A 27,036-nucleotide genomic window follows, 5' to 3' on the forward strand; every position below is an offset into this window, starting at 1 on the left:
CAGTCTTCCTCTGTTTTGTATGTGGGTCGCCACCACAGCATGGTTGATGAGAGGTGGAGGTCTGCACCAGGGACCTGAACCTGAGAACCCAGGCCGCCAAAGCGGAGCACGTCGAACTTAACCACTATGCCATGGGGCTGGCCCCTCAACACTATTTTTAAACTTTTATTAAACTGGGTTGAGTAGGTTTGCCTTCGTGAGTGCTCCCTTTAGCTCACGTAGCCCTTAAAATAATTTTATAAAACTCTAGGTCTGATTTCATTTTTAAGTTGACATCTACATTTTTTATCACAAATTTAAATACTGCACGGATGCATTTTCTCTTGTGTACGTGCTTCAAATATATTTTATTTAAACCTTGTAGTTGCAGATTTAACTCATTTAATTTATGGAAAATATCTACCATATAATTTAACCACAAAGCCAGTCCTTGTGGTCAAGCCAGACAAATAGCCAAATCACACATTCACTCAGAAAAAGTCTGACTTTATTTTAAAATTCAAATAGATGTCAGTGCTAATTCTTAGGTAGATAGGTACCCTACCAGGCTCCTGGGTAAAGGACGGCCTTGTCTCCTTAAATATTCCTTACTGATGCTCTCTGCGTTGCTGTCTTGATTCTCCCTCAGGAGGCTGCTCCCCAGCTGTCCCTCCGTTTAATGCCCTCGAAGTTTTCACACCTTGAGGTGATGTACCAGAGTAAAATGCATGACAGGAGATAGGTCCATCTTTCTTCTCTAACGTAAAGGGTCCTCGTTTCGGGCAGGTGGGAATGGGGAATCGGCAGTCCACAAACTTGAAATGCATAAAAATGGAAGTTGAAGTTCTGGAAACGGATTCCATTTAAGCTGTCCCTGCCTGTGTCCCCCCTAAGAAGTCTCTGTGCACCCCAGGAGTATGTGCTCCTCAGTGTGAAGGCACCTGACCTGGGACGAAATCAGAGAGGAGGTTTTAGTTCCTTTCACGTGGCTACCTCTTGTTAGGGTTTTAGAAAATTCACCTTCCACTTAAGATAGTCAATGGCCACTTCGTTTCTTCACAAGGTTCCCAGGTTCTTCCAAGCAATATCACTCTCCAAGAGGCAGTTTCACCCGAAGAAAGGATCCCATCAAACACTTAGATAAACCCTTAAAAACAAATGTGGCTCCCAGTTGCCCTCCCCCGGGTGCTGGGACAGACTTAAGCTTTTACAGAAAAGGGACCAGGACCTCAGCTCTGGTCACTGAGCTGCGGGTGATGTGCTGCCAAATGCCCAGCAAGGGGTCTGTTTAATTCTAGGATGTTGCTCCATCGTTCATCCCCATATGTTTACAACTGCAGCTATTATTACCAACAATAATCACAATCATAGCCTCTACACATTCAATTGGTGCCCTGAACGCACGAGACATGGTGCAGACCTCATCATTAGACAAAGCACCCCTAGTATTTTAAGACTTGGACTCTTGTGATTTGTAGGCACCCTGTCTGGCACTGTGCTTGTCTAAAAAAACTCTAAGTCCAAATTCTTTAGCAATTAGGTCATTTGATTTTCTTGTGAGTTTGGCCTGAAAAATAGTAGCATCAATAGGGCAGAAGCAGATTCACCTTTGGGGAGCCCCAAGCTTACACAGTTTGGGGCAAACTCATTAAGAAAGAGAATATAAAATTGCAAATAGGCTTCAGGGCTCCTGCAAGCTTCAGTTTCTTCAGCTCACAGCAAACCCACTCTCTGCAGGAACAGCAGTCAGGTTTCTGGCCGAGTGCCTCATGCTGAGAACACACATTTGAAGGGATTCCAGGCACGGATGGACCTCGAGAGCCACACGCTTTCCAATCTCTGGAGTCTTCACGATCTACCATGTGGAAGGTGAGTCAGACCCTGAAGACAGTGAGAGGCTCTCTGCTGAAAGCTGGCTCCTGTTCCAAGACAGAGGCTGCAAACTGGTGGGCTCGGGCCAGACTCTGTCTGCAGATAGGTTGTTGTGGGAGTGTTTTGTCTTCTTGTTCAGTGTTTCTTCAAAATGTGAATTAAACTTGTCAAACTTTAAAAACCATAAAATTTCAAATAAGAAGCTGACTTCCTTTTTTTTTGTTCTCTTGAGAAACTGAAAGACCATTCCATGGTGGACTCAGACTTGACAAAATGACAGCTTTAGAGGAGCACGTGCTTGTTCGGCGGCCCAGTCCCCACCTGGGGACTTTTTCATATTTCCCTGACCTTGGACACGTCTGATTCATGACAGGGCCCTTGTACAGGCCAGGCACCTCACCTGCCTCGCACTAGGTGTGCTCTGTCCCTGTCCTAATCCTTTCAGTCTCTGATTTCTAATCTTGTTGATGTCCTAATGACTTTTTTTCTTTTAAAATAGTGATTAGCTGTGTGTTATCAATACTTCCACCCCATTTTGTTAACGCCATTGTTTTAGAAGTCTTTTGCTTTTTCAGCTTGCACTTGGCCATTCTCAAATTAGTTCATAAAGAACAACATATATTTATTACAAATATCTTCACTTTTGTGCTCGATTTCACACTTCATGTCAGCTGCTTCTGTTTTTTAAAAGTGATACATAGAGTATTTAATTTTTTAAAAATTATATTGGAGTAAAAAAATGGTCAGTTTGGGAATTACAGGCCTCCTGTTGACACCAGTGGGAAGTCTGGATAGGCGTAGGGCCGAGAACTGTTTCTTTGGATGGAATCTCCTGCCAGCAGGGTTGTCATCGCCCTGTCACTACGGGGAACTCTCTTCTCCCCAGTGCACGTATCATGATACTTTGCAAAAGGCAGGTTCAGCCTTTCATTGTGGCCCTCCACACTGCTGTTCACTAAATGTTCTGCAGAAACTCCTTGAGATTTTGCGTGGAAAAAAATCAGAATTAAAAGGAAAAAATGTGATGGAATTTACTGTTTGATACCTTAAATGCTTTTTGAAAAAAGGCTTAGTATCAATCAGTGTAGCAAGCAACAGAAACATACTGACAATTCGTAATGATGTAGTTAGCTGACAGGCAGATACCGATTAGATTGTCTATGAGAAAACTCTCAGTTTACTCGGGCGAAAAAAGTCAATAGTTTTTTTTCTGTGTAATTCCCCTGCATTTAGATTCAAGTTTCAAAGAAGTTCTGTTTGGGGCATTAAACTTATACTTTAAAAGTCTATGAAAACTGCAGTTTAAAAATATTAATTCCCAGTAATTATTTACTTCAAATTAACACACAGCCTATATAGTTGGAAAAAGAAAAGATTTTTGGATATATATTTTATTTGACAGTGTTTTAGAATATCATACAGTAAACAAGATTTCTGTAAAAGTTAATTTATCCATAGTGGTGCGTTTCATAAAAATAGTTGCTCACTTACAGTCTTTCTGTGACTATTAATACATGGAATTATATTTATAGAGATACAGCTGTACAGGGTAAATTCACAGCTAACACTACACAGAAATATTATTTGGAATGGGATTTAGAGGATGTGCTGTCTTCACAGGTGATGGATTACAGCCGCATAAAGCAGTTACTGCACAAGTAGCAGCTGTGGACTGTGCCGATTAGGGTTTATGCAAGCGTAATCTCAATTTCTTTATCCTTTTGCAACACATGGAAAATAAAGGTCAGAGGATACAGTACCAGGACGTGCAGCTACACTACAGAAGCGTTGTCCAAAACCAGATTCAATAAATTAATGGCAAACTATACCGGATTTCCAGTCCAGGGGAGAAAGACTAATTGAGATTAAACTAAAAGTATTGTAAACCGCTACGTGTGTTTGTGCTTTCGTTTATGATGAATGGGTTCCACTTTTGGAAATTGCTTTTACAAGCTGCAAGACTCTTCACTTGAGGCTTTCAACCATATTCTCCTCCTGTCAAACGACTGAACTACTCCTATGCCTGAGGGAAATTAAAAGGCTGATGCTCAGGACACCACAGTTACACAGAGAAGGAAAGAGTCAACAGAGGGAGGCTACTACGTGTGACTTTGTGTAACGGACCTGATCTCCCGGTTTTACTCATTTGACGACAAGCGCAGGGAAGTGAGGCTTATCGGCAGGCATTTGAACTCCTGAAAGGGGCAGACTCTGGGAAGGATGAAGCCTCATTCATTCAGGCCATCTTAAAGAGAAACTGCCCTCAGAAACATTTTGCCTTTTAATATGTAGCTACAAATGAGTACCAATGGATAATTAATTGAAGGTAACATTTTACAAAGAAATATTAAAACATCAGGGAAGAAAGGCAAGCCTTAGAACTTTACTAGGGGATCCACCACAGATCTAAGATAAACAGGAACATCTAGAGGTTGCTAAAGAAATAAAAAATTGGCAAAGAATACGAGACGAAAAAGCAAACCAAATGGAAATAAAAGGAGAAAGAATAAGGAAAGAAAGATAAGCAGCACAGAATGCTAAAGAGATTCATGTTCTTTAATGAAAATAAATTGGTCATAATAAGGATTTTTTAATATTAGGGATTCATTATAATCTGAGAAATATAGGAGAAATACTTTGCCTCTGTCCTATCAAAGTGAAAATGAAGTAATGGAAAGAGGGTTTAAAAAAAGACAATAAAATAAGTGAAATATTACATTGCTGTCGAAGCTGCTATCTCTGCTGGTCTGAGACAACAGGAAAGCCTTTCCATAAAGGAAGTGCAGCGTTGCCAATCTTGATTCAACAAACCGTGGTCCTTCAATTATAGAATTCATATTTTAGATGAAAACCAATTAAGATCTATGAGCTAAACTGCAAAATTCTGACTTATGGCAAACTGTTCCCTAGCATACAATTTTTAAAACTTTTTTTTCCTACCACTGAAAATGTACAGAAACATGACTTGATCACAGGAATGGCAGTAGAAATGGCATCACACCAATGAATTCACAAGATTTCTAACTCATCCTGCGGTCGCAGGGAACGTTTCTGCTAATATGGTGATGGATGCCACGGTGAGCCTAGGAAACCTGTCATGGGCGAACAGTTCTGAATGTTTCAAAGAAACCTTGTAACCCCTGTCTAGATATGTCAAGAACAATTTATTTACAACTCTTTAGATCAATTAAAAGATATAATCTTGTCTCAGTTTCAGCTTGCTCCGTGCAGTTTGATTTTTAAGGCGATATTCCAGTTTCTGATTGCTCTTAACTTGTCCAGTTTCTTGATATAAAGTTTGGATGACATCCAAATCCTTCATGCAGTGGGGGGATTTTTGTTTCTTTCTTTTTACTAAAGCTACACTGCACTGTCTCTCTGTGATGTTGTTCACGTTATTTTGGTTCTTCCATAGCTGCCAAAGCCCCCACAGGGGACCCGGGGGCTTCAGGATCAGTTTCGGTCTGCGCGGGGACGCCGCCCGGCCCGCGCTCGTCGGCCACGTGGGACTTCACGTCGGCGCGCCCAGGCCTCGGTGCCTCGTGGATCTATGCGTGTGACAGTGAGAATAAATTAAATCACCGGGAGACGGGACCCAAGAAGAGCGGCCTGCGGGCGCCGAGGCGCGGGGCGCGGTTCACCGGCCCGCGGCGGAGGCGCCGGGCTTCAGGCCGCCCGGCAGCTTGTCGGAGCCCGGCACCCGCCAGGGGCCCGGCGCCACGGCCGCCCTGCGCGCGGGGGCGCCCCCCGGAGGCCGCGCGCCCTGCCGGGGCCCGCGCGCGCGCCCGCCCTGCCCTCGGCCTCCCGCGCGCCCGGCCGCTCCGCGCACGCGGGCGCCGCCCGGGGCCCTCGCGCCGGCCGAGCTCGGGGCCGGCTGCGGCCCGGGCCCCGTCCTTCCTGCCGACGCGCGCCCCGTCCGCCGCGGCCTCCGCGGGGGCCCTGCCGGGCTCGGGCCGGCCCTGGCCGCCGGGCGCCTCCTCGAGCCTCGGCCGCGCGGCCTTCTGCGGGCTGGTCGAGCGCTCCCTCTGCTCCCCGAGGCGCTGCTTCTTCTGGCCGCCGGCCGAAAGCTCCTTTGGTTTCCTAACGTCGTGTTCCCTTTTGCTATCCCAAGCCGGGTCTGGGCTCATCTGGAGGGCAGGGTCGGAGGGGGGGACGGGATGCAATGGAGAGAATGGCGAGAGGACGTCCTCGGGCGAGACGCCTACTTCCGGCAGAGCTGGGCCGGCGGCGGCAGGGCTCCAGGCGCTGGGGTCGTCTGCGGGCGGGAAGCACAGCGTTAGGGGCCGCCCCGCGCAGGCTGTCGGTGCCCCCGCGACCCCTCTGCGTCGGGGACAAGAGCAGGGCGCCAGGGGCGACCGCTTTCCGGGTCCCCAGCCACCGCCACCCCCACCCCCACCCTCACTGCCGAGAGGGCAGCGGCCGCACCCCGGGGATTCTGGGGCCCCAGCCCTCTCTACTCCACCCCCTTCCCTGGTCGATAGAGCAGGGAGGTCATTGCAAAGCCCAGGCCTCATCCATCCCTGCGCTTTGGCCCCTGTAACTCCTGGGGTGTCATCAGGCCTGACAGTCCTGTGTGGTATCTGACTTGGCATGCATCTGAATCACCTGGGATAGTTCTGAAAAATACAGATTCCCTGGTGGCCAGACCCAGAGAGTCCGGTAGGATAGGGCCCAGGAATTTCTCTGCATTTTTAACCGTCACAGATGACTGTGAAGATGGTGCAAGAACCAAGCTTTGAGAAACTGGTCTGAGTCCTCTGGAAGAAGTTGGGAGAGTGAGTGACTTTCTCAACCATTAGATGTCACTCAAAGCACAATTCTTAGCTACCATCAGATACTCTGAGAATTTGGATAAATTCATCTAAAAACGTTCATTGTTGTCTTGTCTTTTAGAAAGCATTGTCCTTAATTCTTTTTAGTACTAACATTATAGAGGGCCTGGGACTAAGATATATGTTCTTTCTAGGAAGCCTAGTTTCAACATTTATTGTTAAATTTAAATTCAACGATTTAAAATCTCTCTACTTTCAGAAAGGATTTGAGACAATTTACAACAACAAAACACATACAAAATAGAATGATAAAAATGAGAAATGATTTTTTTTTTTTAAACCAACCACTGGTCAGAAGCCAAGTAGAAAGCAAACAGAGTCTTAGGAATCTGAGATGAGTTAGTTACTAGTATGAGCACTAACATTACCCTTGACTTTCTGGCCACTAAAACAAAATTGAAGCAGAGAAACTAATACAGTGAACCCTTGATATTTGTAAGGAATATGTTCCAAGACCTTTGGAAATCCTCAAATTTTAGAATACATTCTAGAGTGTAATTTTTCTCCGTAGACTTGGTATATGGTCATGAGCGGGGAACAAAAAAGCCACATTGAAATCTGGATGCTGAGTGGCAGGCAAGGCTCCCTCACTAGCTAAGAGATTCTGTCCCACACACCAGCCTCAATGCATGTGATCGAATTCCTGCCTCTATAACATCATGTGTGGGAGACTGTCAAAGCCCCTCGTGCATCCTCATGTCAAGAGTCTGCTTTGTTTAAAAGTTGAGGATTCATATCTGGTAACTTTGATACTGATAAGCAAGAAGGAGAGGAAGAGGGCAGTGGGGTTGATAGTTCCAATAATTCTGGCCACCTGTAGAATATCAAATCAGTTATAAAAAAGTTTCTCCTTTGATGTGAAATTTGAATGGAGTGTATAGGGCACATAGTTCTCTTCCTTCCTTCCATAGACCAATGTCCATTATCATTTTCACATAGTGAGTAAAAAATCCTAGAAAAGCATCAGATGACCTGGCATCTAATCCTGCCTCTGGCATTTACCAGAGATATGATTTTGGACCAACTACTTGGCCTCTCTGAGCCCCAATTTCTCCCTTTATAAGATGGGGATAAAATGTCTACCTCAAAGAGATGAGACGTGCACTTTCTAAGAGAAAAGCATCTTGCAATGGGAGGGTTATAACAATTTTTTGCACATAGTTGAGACAGATTTTTCTTCTGTGCCCCAGTGGCTGCTTACCTATGGACTGGGCTCCAGTGGAAACCTCATTAACCAGCATACTTGCAGGTGAGGTTTTGAATAAGTGAGTAAGTCAGCCATTCCTATATGCTGTGATTCCCAGGTGTGGTTGTGCTATACCTCAGAAATCCGTGGTTACCCCAAGAAATAGTCTGAAATCCTCAAATGCAAATGTATTCAATGAAAATTGGAGTATGTTCTACTTCTGGCTGAGTTAGAATTTTAAAATCAAATTAACAAATGATAGACAGTGGCAACTCCACAAATATAGGAAGATATTGCCTGAAAGAGTTGAAAGTGGTCTTTGAAAGGCCTAACTAGAGGGAAGTTGTGCAATGGTAATCTCTAGCTTGGACCATGGTAACGATATTTCACATTTTAATAGCTCTTTTCCCCACCATTACATCACATATGGTAAAGTCATTAGCTGCCCTTGAATTATTTCTGACATACAAGGAGGTTGATATTATTCACACCATTTCCTGAAGGAGGAATTGAAGCGAGAGAGGTTAAGTAACTTGATTATAAAATGGGTCAGCCAGGGGTAAAATGTTGGGTTTCTTTACTCTTTTTACTTACTGAGAAAATTTTCGTAAGATGTTGCCTTGCAAATAGGATCAAAGCATGTGAAACGGACATGCTCAGGGGCTGCTGCTGACCAACGGGAATTAGATCCCAGCATGGAACAGAATACTTAACATTTATTTCTGAACATCTTATTTATAATGATAAAGTAGAAGGTGAAATTACTCAAAATAAAAAAATATGAAAGAATTCCTCTTACTATAAAAAGATTTCTCAAGTGTTTGTTTATAGATCATTAAGTACTTAGTGGGAGAAACTAAAAGCTAAAATGTTCCAAGCCACTTTGTTTGTTGTTAGCGCCGTGGAGTTGATTCTGACTCCTAGTGGCCCTGTGGACAGCAGAGCAGAACCCTGCCCGGTCTTTTTGCGCCATCCTCTCTCCTTCCAACGCTATATCAGACAATGCTCCGCTGCTTTCACAGGGTTTTCATGGCCAACTTTTTTGGAAGTGGGTGGCCAGGTCCTTCTTCCTGTCTGTCTAGTCTGGAAGCTCTGCTGAAACCTGTCCACCATGGGTGACCCTGCTGGTATCTGACATACTGGTGGCATAGCTTTCAGCATCACAGCAACACGCAGCTGCCACAGTATGACAACCGACAGATGGGTGGTGTGGTTCCCTGACCTGGAAATGAACCCTGGCCACAGCAGTGATAGCGCCAAATCTTGACCATTAGACCACTAGGGCTGGCTTCCAAGCCACTAATGATTAAGATTATTAGTCAGAAATTAAAATGGACTAGATCATAAAGTAAAATGATTTAAAAGATGGATATTTATAGATGTGGTTTAATAGTTTCCATTTTTCTGGACAAGAATTCTCCAGTTCAATACCAGACACATGATGTCTGCACCAGGCAGGAGCCTGCACAGCTCCGTAAAGCACCAAGGGCAGGCAGCAGGCAGCCCCTTCACCACCTTCACCTGCCGCATCAAGGTGACACAAACTGTGGTGGTTAGGAAGAGCCGCCCTTCTCTGACATTTCAAACTCTAGTTTTCATGAAATCTGGACACACAATAACCAGAAGAATGGACCACATTTAGTTCTGGTTCCTTCAAACCTTATTTCCTTTCCTTCTCTCTCTGTCTCTGTCTCTTTCTTTTTCTCCTTCTGTTTTTTCTTGAACTTGGCCACTGGCTAAAGCATCTGACCATGTTCATTTAGGATGACAAGCTCCACACATCCTTCCTGTCTGAGACGTTCTGACTAGATTAGAAATAACAAAAACACATCCTAGAAAGAGGAAACCAGCCACGTGGGCCTGCTGGGATTTCTGCAGCCCCTTTGTCCAAACAACGTCCCCAAGCCCAATGGCTGAAATCAGAAAGGAAAAAGCCTTTTACTCCAAACCGGCTTCCCCACCTACTCTCTCTCACTTGCACCTGAGTGCAACTGCTCTCATCAAGGTCACCAATGATCCTTCTGTTGTCAAATCCAGAGGACACGTCTCTGTGTTCATATTAACGCATCATCTCACCACATTTCACACAGCTGGCTACTCCCAGAAACAAACTGGCCTCTTGGATTCCAGGACATGCCATGCTCCTGCTCTTTATCGTCCTCCTGGAAGGTCCTTCTCAATGTACTTTATGGGCTCCTCTTCTTTTACCTGACCTCTAAATGCTGGCATTCCTCAGGGCTGGGTCTTATTTTCTTTCTTCATTTTCTTTCTTCATAGTCTCTCCTAAGCATTCTCATCGAGTCATGTAGCTTTTATACAACAACACTCCTAAATGTTTCTGCTGAGCTCTATGCGACAGCTCTATGTTGGTAGATCAGTCTGCCTACTTGATAGCTCTGCTCAGACAGTTCATTGGCATCTTCAATTTAACAAGTCCAAAATGGAAATCATTTCTCCCCCAGCCTATTCTGCACCCTTTCCTTATTTCTCCACCTTGGTGAATGGCACAACCATCACATGGAATCATCCTTGATTCCTTTCTCTCTCTCACCTCACAAATACAATCCACCTGCAAGTCTTATCAGTCTTCTCTTCAAATAGACAGGGACTCTGCCAACTTAGGCTCATCTTCACTTTCACTCCCCAAGGTCAGGATATAGGCCAGTACCTGGAAGGATGCAGCCAGTGTGGGCTGCCTAAGATAATCACACTTACAAGAAAGCCACAGTGTGGGTGTCTTTCATAAACCCTTGGTGATACAGTTAAAGACAGAAAATTCAAAAATGCATTTCAGTGTTGTTCAGACAACAGCAGTGAAGTGTAGTATATTGTGAGCCACACACCCTCCCCTGAGCTTGGAGCCCGGGACAACTAACCAGGTTACCACACCACAGCGATGGGCCTGTCAAACCATTGGTTCTCACATGGGTTCTAGAACAACCCACTCTTCTCTTCACTTCTACTCTTGCCTTCCTCTACTGATTCTCCACACAGCATCTGCAACAATCTCTTTGAGACATAAATTAGATCATGCCATTCCCTTGCTCAAAATTGTCAGTGGATTCTCACTGCTCTTAGATTAAAATCCAAAGTTATTAACACGACCCACAGAGGCCTGCGTGATCTGGCCCCTGCCAGCCTCCCAGCTTCATCTCCCTTCATCCCCTATTCTCCACCCACACTGGTCTTCCTTCAGTTCCTCAAAGGCACCAAGTTCACTCTCTATTCTGGGGTGTCATTACTGACTCCTCTGCCCTGAAAATTCTCCCCCCAACTATTTACATGGTGGGCTCTATTTCATTCTTTAGAACTCCTAAATGGCACCCAAGAGAACCCCAATCCACAGTACATACTCTGCTCTCCTCAAAAGCATCTTGTTTCTAGTTCCTCATAGTACTTATCACTTGTAATTATATATTTGCCTGCTTCTTTGATTGACATCAGTCTAACTACTAGATTGTAAGCTTCAGGAGGACAGTGACCACATTGGTCTTGTTTATCACAGTGGACTTAATACCTAGCATAGTGTTTGACACAATAATAAGTGTTCAATGAATATCTGATGAACAAATAAATCTATTCCACAAATAGAAATGGAAGACTTGAAACCAAATGCCAGCTTGAGGAAACGCTTCAGGGCAAAAGATCTTCATTTAAAGAATAATATGCCAAAAATAAGTTTGTGTCTACGACTTTTATCAGTCTTCAGAGGGAGGATAGTGGTGAAATGATAATGTATATTTGAAGTGGGAGAGGAAGTAAGTTTGAGGGGAAGAGTGCAGAAGGAGGACGACAGCGATAAGAAGTATGTTGGGAAGAGTTCTTGGCTGTCATCAGGGGCCCCTGGGATGGAGAGGGATGAAGAGAAGCCCTGGATCCAAGCACATGAGTCAAGTTCCCCTGACTTTTACCAGATGTTCTTTCCCTTGTTAACCTTATCAGCCATATTGATGTAATGACTTTGCTTAAAGGAGCTTCATCCCTGGGGAATCATTAATCAATGAGCCAGTGAATGTTCAGATGAACCCAGAGAGAGGATAGGCCCTAAATATCTTACACTTCACTGGGGGAGAAGCAAGTCCCTCTCGTAAGTTAGGATCACATTTCTTCCCCTTGCTATTGGCAGTTCTAGCCAGTTTGGACCTCTCCTAGAAAATAGACTGATTAATACACAATTACATATTATTAGCATATACATACACAAATTACACACACTCACACACCATTATCTTTGAGTTAAAAGATGTACAATCTCTTAAATCATCTTGTAGGAACCCAGCAATACTGAAAAATAAAAGGCACTCTCACATCATATGCCCGAGCTAAAAAAACCTTACCTACTGTGTTTCAACAGTTTGTTTATTTTATGGGCTATAACCCAAGTGGCAGTAACTAGAGGTGACCTGCTAGGAATAAGCTCCTTATTGCAGTAAATAAGTCTCTGCATTATTGGTTTTCCCAGGTGGCTCTTGTCTCCAGCAGAAATTTGTACAGAAGCGGAAAATGTAACTCGAATCGAGGAAGAGTTCATTTCACCCTGTGCTGAGGGGTAAGGGAGACCCCTTAGGAGAGAGCTGGAGATTGTTGCAGGGGAAAGAGGGCCTCTCTCCTGCCCCACATCTCACCCAATAGCCTTAGGGCTTCCAGCTTGGGGTTGATTGGCACCCAAGCCCTGAATAAGGGTTCCCACACTGCTCTCCTCCTCTCAGTACAGGGCTCGGACCCAGAGCCAAGTGCCCGCCTTTTGGATGAAGGTGTTCAGGAAGGTAATACTAGCACTGCCACTATTGGTAAGACTAATAGTGGCAATAGCTAACAATGATTGAGGTGCTTACTAGGTACCAGGCACCCTTGAAATGTATTGACTCACATTAATACATGTAAACTTGCACATTTCACAGATGAGAAAACTGAGGCACAAAGAAGTTAGGTAACTTGTTCAAGGCTGCATAGCTGGTGGGTAATGGAGCAGGGTTATTGAATGACTTTCCAAATTGCGTGGTGTTGTACAAGCTCATCCGAAACACTGCCACTAGACTCCTTTACTATCCACTAGTGTGATTGAGAAATGGGGCTCATCTCTTCTTCTGGGGCAGTATGAGAGAGACTTCCATCTAAAGTGATTATCAGGGGGCTGGCCTGGTGGCACAGCGGTTAAGTGTGTGTGCTCCGCTGCGGCGGCCCGGGGTTCACAGGTTGGGATCCTGGGCACACAATAAGGCACTCCTTGTCAAGCCATGCTGTGGCAGTGTCCCATATAAAGTAGAGGAAGATGGGCACGGATGTTAGCCCAGGGCCAATCTTCCTCAGCAAAGAGAGGAGGATTGGCATTGGATGTTAGCTCAGGGCTGATCTTCCTCACACACACACACAAAAAGTGATTATCAGAGGCAGATACATCATTATTCCAAATGGAGACTCTGAAATGCCATTTATGTTTGAACCTTGGACACAGAAAGGGAGTCACCATAGTTAGGGTGTAGATTTGTGAAAATGCTAGAAATATGAGCTGAAATCAGAGAATAATGAAATTAGATTTCTTAAGGGCAGGGATGTACTTTAAAAATATCCCTCACAGTGTCACACCTTGAACCTGGATTGAATTGACAATACTCATACTAGATATTGGAAACCCTGAGTCAGTCTGAGACATAAATACCTTTACTGCTCAAATGAATAAAATTATTCTGCAAAGAGATCCATAGATTTGGTAAGTGTTACTTCTTTTTATAAAAACATTTCCTGTTGCAACCTACAGTTGGCTGGGTTAGAGAATATTGATGTGGTTGCAGTGAAATATATTTTCTTCTAATTTAGAATATTATAGGAAAATATAAAAATGATTAGAGTAGATCAAAGGACAATAATGTGAAGTCATTTGGTGTTCAAAAGAAAAATCTTTTAAGGATGTGTTCTAACCACAATGGTTCATTGGGATCCGTTCAACCAGCACTAAGGTGATTGCTTTTTGTAACAAAATACAAATAAGAAAAATGTGCATTTAAAACATTTCAGAACAAATTCATTATTTTACTTTGCTTCTGCTCTTTCTGAAGCGTTGTTTCCAATCTGGAGGCATGGTTAATGGCCTTCAGACATGTATTTGTTTCACCTTGATTACCAGAGAGATGTAAACTAGGTGTTATAAACATTAATAACTTTAAAAATTGGGGCCACATTTGCTTATTGATGCTTCTCATTTAGACTCATTTTGAAAGCATAATCAAAGGTGCTGCGATAAACCTGTGGCAGACTTTACCGCCGTGGCTGGAAGAGCCGAGCTCAGGGCTAGATGGGGCTATCAGTAACACAGCTACTGTTTACTGGGTGCTTCACAGATACGAGGAACCGTGCCGTGTGCATCAAATACATTGTCTTTTAATCCTCACGACAGTTCTAAGACATACAGTGCTATTATCCCCATCTCACAGATGAGGAAACTGAGGCCTAGATAAATTAAGCAATTTGCCAGGAGCACTCAGCTAGTGAGGATCGGGAGGACTGACTACATAACTCCAGAGCCCAAGCCCAAACCACTGCTCTATTCTAGTGCCTTTAATCTTTTCCATGTGAGGACACACAGAGAAAAAGATATGATTTAGCCAGGGCAGTGGAGTCAGCAGATGAAAATGATCGAGGTCTGAAGATACAGTCAAGCCCTTCCTGTACACGCCAAGGGCTGAAGGGAGTCAGTATCTTGGTATAACCCATCAGAGGTGTGTCATGGAGAACAGATTAGGAAACTCAGCTCTATTTTTCAGCACAGTAAAATCCTGATAATCCAGATTGATCTGGGGATGTGGGAATGCCCAGGGATCAGTCTCAATTAGTAAAATATGTGCATTACAAGATACATAAGAAATATGCTGGTTCATTTATTTCAAGCATGGTTTGGAAAGCAACACCTTCTTTTCAAATAAAATCTTAAATGAGAGCCCAATATGTAAAACAGATAAAAATGGAACTGCTGTGGCTAGGCTGGGTGGGTCCAACGTTGCTGGCCATTCACCCCACTCCCACCTGCAGGGGCTCTTCAGGCCATTTCTCATGACTGTGAAGATCTAACAGAACAGTTTGAAAACCACTGCATGAAGAAGCGCTATCTCTAAAAGTCCCCGTTAAAATGCAAAAATCCCCATTCAGGGGATGGGAAGAGGAGAGAGTCAGGGAAGATTTGTTTAATAGATTTTTTCTAAGTATCAGTAGCTGCGAGTTGGACTCCGGAGAAGGGAGACAAGGCACAGGGAGTCGGGGTTGGAAGTGTTTGGAACACAGCCGGCAAGGACAGACTTTCCCTTTCCCCAGTTTTGCCCGGACTGGCTTAGTGACCTCAGCCTCCGTTCACAGTCCCGCTGAGCAGAGAGCGACCCTATTTGTCTTCGGGAAGAGTAAGTCAGCCATGTGTGGGGGAAAGAGTGTCAATGGCAGGCCTGGCTTCCTGCTCTAGTGCCGCCACTTGGTGCGAACTTGGGCAAGTCGTTTAACCGTTTCCAGCCTCAATTTCTCAGGGCAATTGAGAGTTAGGGCATAATATCTGCCCTGCTTCCCTCCCAGAGTTGTGACGGTCAGATGAAATAATATATATGAATGTTTATATACATGTCAGCCATGAAATTAATAGTTTGAACCCAATATTAGAAATGGGCAAAAGATTTGGATTGTCACTTCAGCAAAGATGATATATGGATGGCAAATGAGCACCTAAAAAGAGGCTCAACATCATTCATAGCAAAAGGCAAATTAAAAGTACAATGAGATACCACTACATGTCTACTAAAACGGCTAAAATTAAAAAAAAAAACCAACTGAAAATAACTGGCAAGGACGTGGAGCAGCTGGAACCCTCATATGTTCTTGTTGGGAATGAAAAGTGGAACAGCCACTTTAGAAAACAGTTTGGCAGTTTCTTAAAAAGTGAAACTTTTAGTTATCATACAACTCAGCAATCCCACTCTGAGGTAGCTACACAGGTGAAATAAAAACCTACGTTCACACAAAAACCTGAATGTGAATTTTTATAGTGGCTTTATTCTTATTCACCAAAAACTGGAAACAACCCAAATGTCCGTCAACTGGCGAATGGGTAAACACACCATGGTACCATGGAATGGTACTCAGCTATGATATGGAACAAACTACTTAACATGCTCAACGACACGAGTGACTCTTAGATGCCTTATGCCAAGTAAAAGAGGGCAGATTCAAAAGGTTACATACTGTATGACTCCCTTCATTTGACACTCTCAAAAAGACAAAACTAAAGGGACAGAAAACTGGCAAGTGGTTTCCAGGGGTTGGGGTGGGAAGAGGCTTGACCACAGCGGAGAATGAGAGAATTTGGGGGAATTATGGAACTGTCCTATGTCTTGATTATGGTAGTGATTATATAACTGTATGTGTTTTTCAAAACTGGTAGAATTGTACACTAAAAAGGGTGAGTTTTTCTGTATGTAAATTATACCTCAATTTAAAAAATGTGAAAAAATTAATAGTGCTGATAAAGTGTTTTTAAGCCTGCAGTGAGGAAGTCTTTTTAAATTGGTTACACCTTTTGCACATAATGTTTCCACCACTCGTTTGCTTGGTCCCTCACCATTGGACCAAGATAAGCCTCAGCCCAATGAAACCTGTAACAAATTGGAGTTCACACAGTTAGCAGAATCTGAACTAAAGAGGTTTTACTTCAATCTTTAGAAGGCACCTTTCATGTCAAAGCTTTTCTAGAATCGTGTTCTTTATCACAGAAATACAGCCCTGTCTGAAGTGGCAGAAAGTGGAAATAAGGGATGAGAATTATTAATCATAAGGTACCTATTTCATGGAAGAAATGATGGAAACTGATAATAGCCACCTCTTGCCAAAGATGGAAGACATGGAAATGAGTGACTCAGAGGACACTCCTGGATTCCAGCTAAATCCATACTTTCTGGGGTACATGAGCAAGATCTTCCTGATGATCCCTTCATCTGCCTCTGTAAGCCATCTATGGCAAGACTCAGCATCAGATTAATTCTCTTCTAGATTGAGGCCCCCAAGTGATGTGCAACTACATCCCCATCAATATGTCCCTGGAGAACAAGGTCCCTTTTTAACAATTCTGGCTGTTTAAAAAGAAAATGAAGGGCTGGCCCGGTGGCTTAGCGGTTAAGTGCGCAGGCACCGCTGCTGGCGGCCCGGGTTCGGATCCCGGGTGCGCACGGACGCACTGCTTCTCCGGCCATGCTGAGGCCGCGTCCCACATACAGCAACTAGAAGGATGTGCAACTATGACATACAACTATCTACTGGGGCTTTGGGGAAGGAAAAAAAAAAAAGGAGGAGGACTGGCAATAGATGTTAGCTCAGACCCGGTTTTCCTCAGCAAAAAGAAGAGGATTAGCACAGATGTCAGCTCAGGGCTGAGCTCCCTCACAAAACAAACAAACAAACAAAAAAAAACCAAAAAAAGAAAACAAATTAGCGGAAGCAGAGCTCTTGTGTCTGTCTGGAGTCATCCAATTTTGTTGTTATCATATTTCATCAAGGCGATCCTTAGACAATTTTTTTCTGTATCCAGTTTTATTTTTCAAAACACTGTCCTCTCATTCATATCTCTACGTTGGGACTCACTAACCAGCGGCTCTAGCCATCCTTTTTTTTCCCTTTAAAAATAATTTATTTATTTCTGATCACAAAATACAGGGGAGCAGCTAGGGCAGTGCCTGTGAGCCATGGGGTGCACGTCTCCCCAACCTGTGTGCATCTAGAAATACCTTTGTACCACACCAGGCTCGGGCTGCCCAACTAGCATTTTCCCACCTTCTAACAGTGGCAGAGTGCAGTCTATGCCCAAGCAGGAAGTTTCAAATAGATGCCCCATTCCCAACGCAGGGTTCCCCTCCAGTTACAGCTTTCCAGCTCACTCTTGCAAATATTGAACCTGAAGTAAATGGTTGTTCCCACTATCGATTTTCTAAAACTCTCTTGTGAACAAGTAAGTCATAGACAAATTATGCCTACACAGCTCTTAGAGATGTTTAAAATAACTTTTTTAAAAAAATTTTTTATTTATTTTTCCCCCAAAGCCCCAGTAGATAGCTGTATGTCACAGTTGCACATCCTTCTAGTTGCTGTATGTGGGACGCGGCCTCAGCATGGCCGGAGATCCGGCATGGCCCGGGATCCGACCCTGGGCCGCCAGCAGCGGAGCGCGCGCGCTCAACCGCTAAGCCACGGGGCCGGCCCAGAGATGTTTAAAGTAACTTTTTAAAGGAAGTCCTTTCTTAAACAGGAATTGGGACTGAGGTCCTCTGTGTGTCCCCAGCCTTCTAAGCCCCAGGCTACCTGTGGCCCCTGGATGGTTGTCCTTGGGTTCCCCACATCCCAGGGTGGTGATGGAGGAAGGGCAGGCCAGGCCGAGCGTGAGGAATAAACAGTCTTCATTGCCCTCAGACTGGAGTCCCTGGATTTTGAGGATCTCTGTGTATTGCTCAATTTTCTTCTCCACATTCAGAGCTCTCCAGTAATGAATCTTGGCCTTCTCCTTCCTCTTCTCCTCCAGAGTGGCTGTCACCTCCTGGTACTTCCAGCCAACCTGGTGAGCCAGACGCCCCAGGTAGACAAACTTTCACAGAGGCTTCAGATACACAACCTTGAGGGCAGCAGGAACCACTATCTGCTTTTTCTTGTCAGAGTGCAGTGGGGTCCCTTCAACACCTTGAGGTGGTCAGTGCGGCCTGGCCTCCCTTGGCCTTGTGGGCAACATGCCTCCACTGTCCACCAAAGGATGTGACTGAGGCCTGGATGTGGGAGGCTCTGCAGGATGGTTGGTGTTCACATGCTTGTGGAGGAAGGCCAGGTACTTTAACTTGTTTCTGTAGAAATTGCCAGAAATGTTCATGCCCTCACAGTGCATGACCGTCACCTTCCAGGGCAGCAGCACCTGCTTGGCCATGATGGGTGCCTGGTGGCCTGGGAGATGGCCTCAGCCATTGAGCACCATCTTTGGCAGATGCCTGGCGAAGCTTTTTTTTAATTCAACAAATATTTATTGAGCACCTGCTGTTTATGTTATACAGGTCTGTACACTGAAAATACACCTGTGAAGAAAGCAATATTCCTATCTTCATAAACCTTACCATCATAGTGGAAGCGACAGAAAATTAATAACAAATAAGTAATAATAACAAATCTGATATGGATCAGTCCAATGAAGGTAAGGCAAGGAGACGGAGAGAAATGTGGGGTGTGTTTTAGATAAGGTGGTCAGGGCGGGCCTCTCTGGTGAGGTGACATTGAGCAGGGACTTGAACGCTGAGGAGCAAGTCATGTGGGCAAAAATGGAGCAGACGCAAGGAGAGGGCTTGGCATGTTGGAGGGATGGTAAGTAGCATTGAGAGGAAGAGGAGGGGAAGTGTGAGAGCAAACAGGGCTTCCGTAAGGAGTTTGAATTTTATTCTAAGTGTGAATGAAGCCATTGGATGGGCTCAAGCAGGGGAATGACAATTTAAAAGGCCAACATGGCTGCTGTGTGCAGAATGGAAGGTAGGTGGAATCAAGACAACCAGTGAGGAGGCTATTATGGTAGCCCAGGCGAGAGATGATGGCGGCTTGGACTAGGGAGGTAATGATGGGGGTGGTGAGAAGGGGCCAGATTAAGGATATACTCAGAAGACAGACTAGATTGGACCTGCTGATGGATTGGATATGGGGTGTGAGGGAAAGAGAACAGGCAAGGAAGACCCAAGGTTTCCTTTTATATTTATCCGTGAGACGATGTCCTGCCCTTTATGCAGGCTTGTGCTAGGCACTGGAGATGTAAAGATGAACAAGACACTATTAGTGCCTTCAAGGAACTCAAAGCTGGCTACTACAGATTTCTAGACTTCTGGCAAGTCCAGGGTGCTGTGGGGTGGGCCAGGACAGAACAGACTGCTCTGTATTTGGGACTAAGGGAAGATTTGAGTTTGAAGGGAGAATAAGACTTCACTAGATGTAGAAAGTAGGGAAGAATATTCCAGAAAGTGGGATCAGCAAGAGCCCAGTGGGTTGTCGTGGGAATGGCGAGGGGTGTGGGGGAGTGATCTAACAGGTGAGTCAATTCTCTGATCTTGACAAAGAAATTACACTTGAACTAAAACTTATTAAATATGTGTTGCTTCAATCAGAGTATCATGTTGATTTCAATTCTTTTATCAACAAACGAAACTTCTTTTTACCTTTTTGGAATTGGCACGCAGAAGCATGATCATTCTGATTTCACAACAAACCTGTTATTATCTTCATTATACAAATAAGGAAACTGAGGCTCACGGAGCTTAACTGGCTTGTCCAGGGATTGTCCCTTTCTATCCTTTTAGCCTTTATGCAACTGTTATTTAAGGTCCCCATGAGGAGCAAAAAGGAGAGGTATTCTTTCAGAAGATTATGTGAGCAGAGCTACAGCCCTAGCGAAGGACGAACAGTTATAGATCCGGGCAGGCCCGCCCCCCAGATAATCCACCTGAGAAGGCACAGAGCCCAGGAGGCCCCACACAAGGAGAGCAGTCATAAAGGCAAGCAGGGCGCCTGGCCCAGCTGGGCTCACAGGCCCCTCTCTGAACTGAGGGCCCGGGGGCTGCCGTGCCCTTGGCTCCAGCTGCATGTTCCTGGTTACCTTACCCTTCTTCCCCATCAGGCAGCTGATGATGCCAAAAAACTTTTCTTCCTGCCCATAGGGTTGTGAACCTTCTGCAGCTCCTCTGCTCTGATAATACAGAACGAATGGTGACACTATTGGAAACCATCTGAGCCCTCACCCGCGTTCATGCTGTAGTCCCCATGGTGTGCAGGGAGAGGGGGAGGAGCGGGACAGGATGTATACAGGTGGGAAGGGAGGGCGTGACAGCAGCCAGGCTTGACGACACTACGGAGAGCAGTTGAGGACGCAAGCCGGTGGGGTGAGAGGGAGGGAGGGGGAAGGCCATGAGTCTGCTTTAACTTAAAGAGAGTCTTGGCTGCGTTCTGAATTTTTATTTCTACAGACAAAGTCCCAGGCCTTCCTAGAAATAAACCGATGGGTATCAATTCCTGTAGCATTTAGGGCTTACATACAATGGCTGATTTCAAGCAGGTTTAATTTCATTTTAGCAAAAGATAGGCTTTTCCTTGGAGTCAATTCTTCAGAAATAAAATCAAACTGAGAAGAAATACCAGGGGCCAGCCTGGTGCCGCAGCGGTTAAGTGCGCGCACTCGGCTTTGGCGGCCCAGGGTTTGCAGATTCGGATCCTTGGTGCACACCATGCACCACTTGTCAAGCCATGCTGTGGTGGCGTCCCATATAAAGTAGAGGAAGAGGGGCACGGATGTTAGCCCAGGGCCAGTCTTCCTCAGCAAAAAGAGGAGGATTGGCACCGGATGTTAGCTCAGGGCTGATCTTCCTCACAAAAAAAAAAAAAAAAAAGAAATACCAGAAACTACGTGACTGTTGCTGCGGATGATGGTTTATCAGGGCCTCGGAGTTTTATGGGTCTGTGCACACGTAAAAAACCAGTGTGGCAGAACCCCTGCTGAGAGGGCTGGTGCACAGCCTAGACAAGGGACTAGACAGGCGGGGGCCAAGGGCTGGCTGGGGGAAAGGGCACTGGCAGGTGAGTGCAGACGGGCTGTCGGTGAATTGTTGGCCATGATGCAGGCTCAGATATGAGGTCCAGACTTGTGCACAGGCCCCTCTGTTCAACACAGACTTGCTGAAGAAGAAGGAACTGTCTCCTGGGCTGTGGGCACATTTGTAGCCTAAACACTTGGCCCCTTGTCGCTTCACAGGAGTAGATCCTTCAGCTTCAGTGTCATTCCTCAGAGTGGCCTCTCTTACCACCTTGTCCGAAGGGGTTATTTTCTAGTTCAGCTCCTTTGTTTCATTCACAACATTCACTACAGTTTGTGTGTGTGTCTTCCTAGGATGTAAATTTTATTAGACAGAGACTGTGATCTGTGTCGTCACTGTCGCGACTTCAGTCTCTAACAGAGCTGGGCATGTACTAAGTGGTCAAGAAATAACAACCAAATGAAGAATGACTAGGTCAGCCGGAGATCACTCACTCTTTTTTCTTGAAAGCGGAAATGCAGCCAACCTTAATAATTTAGAGAAATGTGGAGACACGTGGTATATTTGAAATAACTGTATATGTATCTACGTCTGTCTCTATATGTGACATCACTTGATGTTATAAAACTCTTATTTGACTAAATTTTATTGTATTACTGTATTGCTAAATAAAAAATTTAAGGACATTACAACACTATATAAAATTTAAAGGGGAAAAAATTGCATGAATTGCTAAAACCTTGCTACTCGAAGTGCCATCCATGGACCAGCAGCACCGGCATTACCTGGGAGCTTGCTAGAAATGCAGAATCTCAGCCTCGAGCCCAGACCCACTGAATGAGAATCTGCACTTTCACAAGCTCCTCCGTTTGAGAAACCGTGCTCTAAAAGATTCACAGGGTGCTGAAGTGAATGGTAGTTCCAGGAAGAATAAGAAATTCTGTGCTTCACAGGTGGGCTTTTTAAAAAAAAATCCTCAAGATGGACTGTTGGTTAGTTAAGTTAGTGGGTGTTTTCACTAAGCATAACTCATGCCGTGTACTGGCACAGTTAACACCACGGAACCATTCAGAAATTCAATCCAGACGGGACAGTACCCATCTCTTGTCTGTCTCAGGTATGATGGTGGGAGGGTATCTGAAGGATGTTACTAGACAGTGCTTTTTAACTTTTACAAATGATTCTACCTGATGTTTAATATTCACTTATTATAGGATTTTTAAAGTCAGTAAGTTACTTAGCTGTTGTTACACAGAACAGTTTGCAGCCCGTTTATCCAGTTAACGCTGATATTCCTGAGACTGTCACAACTGGCAGGTCAGGGCCTGGCTCCTCCCTTCTCCTGGCAACAGCCTGAGGGAAGAATTAAAATGCTGGATTCTTTCCTGAAAAGTGGAGGGACAAAAAAACGTCGAGTCCTTAAATTGTAGATGTGATCAGTGACGGGAAAAATAAGTGGTCTCATTTTCTCACACTTGACTTAACCAATTAAATCAGCATTTATTGAGCGCCTACAGGTGCCAGTGAGGGTCCAGGGCTGGGGGTCAGAGACTAGTAATACCAGATTCCCGCCTTCAGTGGGACTTTGTGACTTTGGTTTATCTGTGACAAATCTCTTCCCGGCCTAGTGAAATATTGGGAATTTCTCTCTCTAATCAATTTACTCTGTGCTCTAGGTCAATAAGAGGATCAATCGCAATGCGAAAGTCTTGTTCTTTTTCATCTGGAAAATTAAACTTCCTTTCCAAAATGCCCTTTGTCGCTGATCCTCATCAGTGAGGATCATCTTTCCATTACTCTGAGCAGGTTGTTTTTATTCCATGGGCCTCCAGAGCAGAAAGAAAAATCATTTCCTAAGCTTCCTCTTCTGTCGAATGTGCCTGGCACATTGGTGCTAAACAGGCAATAAATCATCATAAATGGAAATAGTCGCCCATGGCATGATCTGATTGAGTCGTTTAAACAATCATTTTGTGTCGACAAAGGGAAGGGTGATTATGCCAGAGGAATTCAAAGGTGCTTGAAACAAATGAACTGGAGAAATTGCTTGAAAAATGTTGGGGGTTCTTCCAGGGCAACTGACTTGCTTCATTCCGGCTCAGCCTTGAAGTCTGTAGACCCCAGCTGATGAGTAATTAAGACGCTGCTAATTCTTTGGCCTCACCCTCGGGGCGGGGGCCCGACTGCATAGCTGCCCCCTGAGATTTGCCTTCTAAGCCTGCAGCTTGGAGAGATGAACCTCATAGCGACGTGTTAATACCATTCTGCAGGTTGGAGATTAATCCTCACATTAATGTGTGGGTAGAGTCATTTAGAGAGCAGCTCCCAGCACACGCGCAACCGCTCTAACACAGACATTAGACTTCAGCAGGGAGGTCATTAGTCGCAATAACAATAATCCGTGCAAATGGGCTGCTGTCGCCAGCGCATTGCTGAGATTCCCTCGGTGCTCTGGAGGCACCCCTCTACGGCTTGTGGGTGGGGGCTATTTTTGTACGTATTTTCAAAGGGAAGTCCGGAGAGTAAGCAGCTTCCTTTGGATCACCTTCCAAGCAGGGAGGGGTGAGAGCAGAATTCTAGGTCTTTCCCACCCTGTCCCTAAACCGGAGTGCGGGACGAGCGGACCCGCGAGCTCAGCGCCCGGTGCGGCCGAGGGAGGAAGAGCGTCCCCTGGCGGCCTCCTCGCTGCGTTCCCGACCCCGCCCGGCTCAGGCGCGGGGCGGGAACGGGGGCGCCCCCTCCCACTCCTTCCTCGATTTTCCCGGGGTTGCCAAGGTCACCGCACACGGGTTCAGAAGGCGCTCGCTAGACTGGGAATGAGGGGATCTTCCTCAGCCTGCACTCCAGATAGACGCAGAGCAGCGGGTCTCAGCCCTGGACGCGCCCGGGACCAACCACCTGGGACTCCGGCGCGGGGGCGGGGGTGGTGCCCGGGTGTCGGTTCTTCATAAAGCGCGACATAGGTGGACTCCGGCGCGGGGTGGGGGGGGGGGGTGCCCGGGTGTCGGTTCTTCATAAAGCGCGACAGGCGATGCCAATGTGTGGTCGGGGCGAGGACCTTCTGCCTTGCGAACAGCGATGCCTGGAACAGCTAGTTGGTGATGGGAATCACATTTTACTTTTCCTCTGAGAAGTCTAAGCGCTAAGTTTCCCTGTTGTTAGCATCCTTCTCTGCTGAGTTCGTTTGGACTCAGGAATGGTTGGTGATTTGTACTGAAATAAACAACTGCTAAGAGGTTGATTGGGGAAGTGTTCATCCTTTGAGAGGTCTTTCAGTAGGTCATGCGTCCAGGAGTACTAGATAATTCAGGAGGAGCCTCAGGATATGCCTGTTGCTGCCACTGAGCCCGAGGTGGAGGGTGAGCAGCGGGAGAAAGCTCACCGTCCTCCTGTGCATCCTTCGATCCCTCCACCAGCCGCCTGGCTGAATGCTCAGGGTGTGTGGCTGGGGGAAGATAGAAACTAACTCAGGCTCCTTTTGTTTTAGCACCAGAGACCCTATGTCCTCATCTGAAGCCTGCGTGCTTTCATGTGAGCTCCCATGGGAAGAAAAATCCACTAATAACGTTCCCTCAGAGCCGGCAGCATGATGCTGCATCCTCTGCCTCAGACACTGAACGTGAGGCTTCTGGAGGCTTGCTGAACTAGGAGCACTTAGATAACAAAACACAAAACACAGGAAGGGCATTTTCAAAATAGAGATACAAATTTGGCCGAATAAGAAACATAACAGGAAATTCTTGAGGCCAGGAGCTTCGCAACCTCTAGCCAGGATGCTGCAAAGCTGCTCATTAAGGCTCCTCTCAATCTGGACACTCAGCCCCTTGAATGCCAGTCAGCGGGCTGAGGTCAGAATCTACTAGACTCCATGCCCTGCTGTCCTCTGAGTAGTTCATTTAATGGGCCTTTTTAAAATAAGCCTTCCTGCCCCAACCCCTTTACAGAACCCTACTCCCAGGTGTGAGGCCGCTCTCTGGTTAAAGTGAAGGGGTTTGGCATGGAGGAAGTGAAGAGCAGCCGTGAGGCCTTCCCATCGACACAGGCACCTGCAGCATCCTGGGCTGGTCAGAAGGAATGCCCGAGCAGGCCGAGCTGCTCCCTTTACCGGGGGCTGTTTTCAAAGGCTGCAGGATGATTCTATTAAAATGCATGCTCAGAGCATCAGTGAGTATAGGAGACATGGTCCTAAATGGCTCCTTCTGATCTCAGATCAGTAGTTTAATTTCCTTTCTTTATCCTTTCTTCCTCTATTAAGGCCTTTGAAGAGTTTTGCTCTTGACCCCAAAGAGTCAGGATCATGGGGCCTTTGTTCAGGTTCCCAGTGGTTGCGGAATATGTTTTTTGGCTCCATTTACATGCTTTGATAAATTACCCAAAGAGCAGCGACATGATCGTTTTATAGTGCTAAGATGGCAGCTCTTTCCCATTCTGGCCACCGTCATAGGCCCTGAGCCAACGGGAGTTGGCTACTGCTTTGTAAGACAATAGTCTCTGTAATGGCTTAGAGTCTGGTTGACTTTTGGGAGTCTCTGGAGGGTTACAGGCTGATCAAGAGGCATGAACTCCTCTGGGCTGTTTTACCGCAGGTTTTAAAAGTCTGGGCTGTGGAGTCAAATGGCCCTGGTTCCAGTCTCTGATCATCCTCCCTGATCAAGGCTAGCCAGCACTCTCTAGGCCTTGGTTTTCTTATGAGGAAATTGAGAGGAATGGTAGTGCCCACCTCGCAGAGTTGTGATGAGGTCTGAGTGGGCTCAGTAACTTAAGGCGCTCATTTGAGTGCCAGGCACATGGTCAGTACGAAGTCAATGCACAGTGAGGTCAATGCTGTTGTTATCATCGGTCGACCAGATCCCCTGGAGACGTTCTGAAGGCCTGACTGGACTGAATCTCCTCGCATTATTCTGAATGAGTTAGCTTTCTCCAGATCCAGAGTATTACAGCTGGGGGACACCTGGAGACGCCAAATGCAGCTGACTGACACAACTGCCAGACCTCCAAGGTCCAGGACTCCATCAATACATCAATATATGCAATATGCAGGAGTATAGCAGCATCCTCTTAGACAAGCTGAGTAAAGCCTTTGAATCAGGCCAGCAGGGCACAACTCATGGGAAAAAACACTATCTGCTGAAGTCAGAAGACAGGTTCATGTACGTTGTCCATTGCTTACTAGCTGTGTGACCTTGGGCAAACCATGTAACCTCTCTGGGCCTCAATTTTCAAAACTGTTAAATGTTAACTACTTCCCTTGCCTTCTTCACAAAGTTGCCTTGTATGAAATACGGTCACATGCCACATAACGACGTTTCGGTCAATGGCAGACTGCATATACAACAGTGGTCCAATAAGATTAGTACCATACAGCCTAGGTATGTAGTAGGCTATACCATCTAGGTTTGTGTAAGTACACTCTATGATGTTTGCACAACGATGACGTGGCCTAACAACGCATTTCTCAGAACATATCCTTGTCATTAAGTGACACGTGACTATAGACAAAGACACTGTACAAATAGAGAGTGGGATGTTATTTTTTTTAGCTGTACCACCTGACAAGAACTCTTGAAAACAGTAAGAGCTTTTTTTTGGCTACATTTTAGTG

The 27,036-nt window shown here is 45.5% G+C and overlaps 1 protein-coding gene and 1 pseudogene across 1 annotated transcript in view; both read right to left on the bottom strand.

Moving 5' to 3' along the window:
* Positions 1-5,429: 5,429 nt before the first annotated feature.
* Positions 5,430-27,036, bottom strand: part of MAGI2 (membrane associated guanylate kinase, WW and PDZ domain containing 2) — a 978,709-nt gene continuing 957,102 nt past the window's right edge. Inside the window, exon 21 of the mRNA XM_087434019.1 lies at positions 5,430-6,106. Within this exon, the coding sequence (XP_087290145.1) occupies positions 5,430-6,106 (677 nt within the window). The remainder of the gene's footprint in view (positions 6,107-27,036) is intronic.
* Positions 16,459-18,850, bottom strand: LOC147918158 (large ribosomal subunit protein uL13 pseudogene; annotated as a pseudogene).

Source organism: Ceratotherium simum, chromosome 1, assembly GCF_057802395.1.
Source record: "Ceratotherium simum simum isolate JZ-2026a chromosome 1, ASM5780239v1, whole genome shotgun sequence".
Classification (NCBI taxonomy): Eukaryota; Metazoa; Chordata; class Mammalia; order Perissodactyla; family Rhinocerotidae; genus Ceratotherium; species Ceratotherium simum.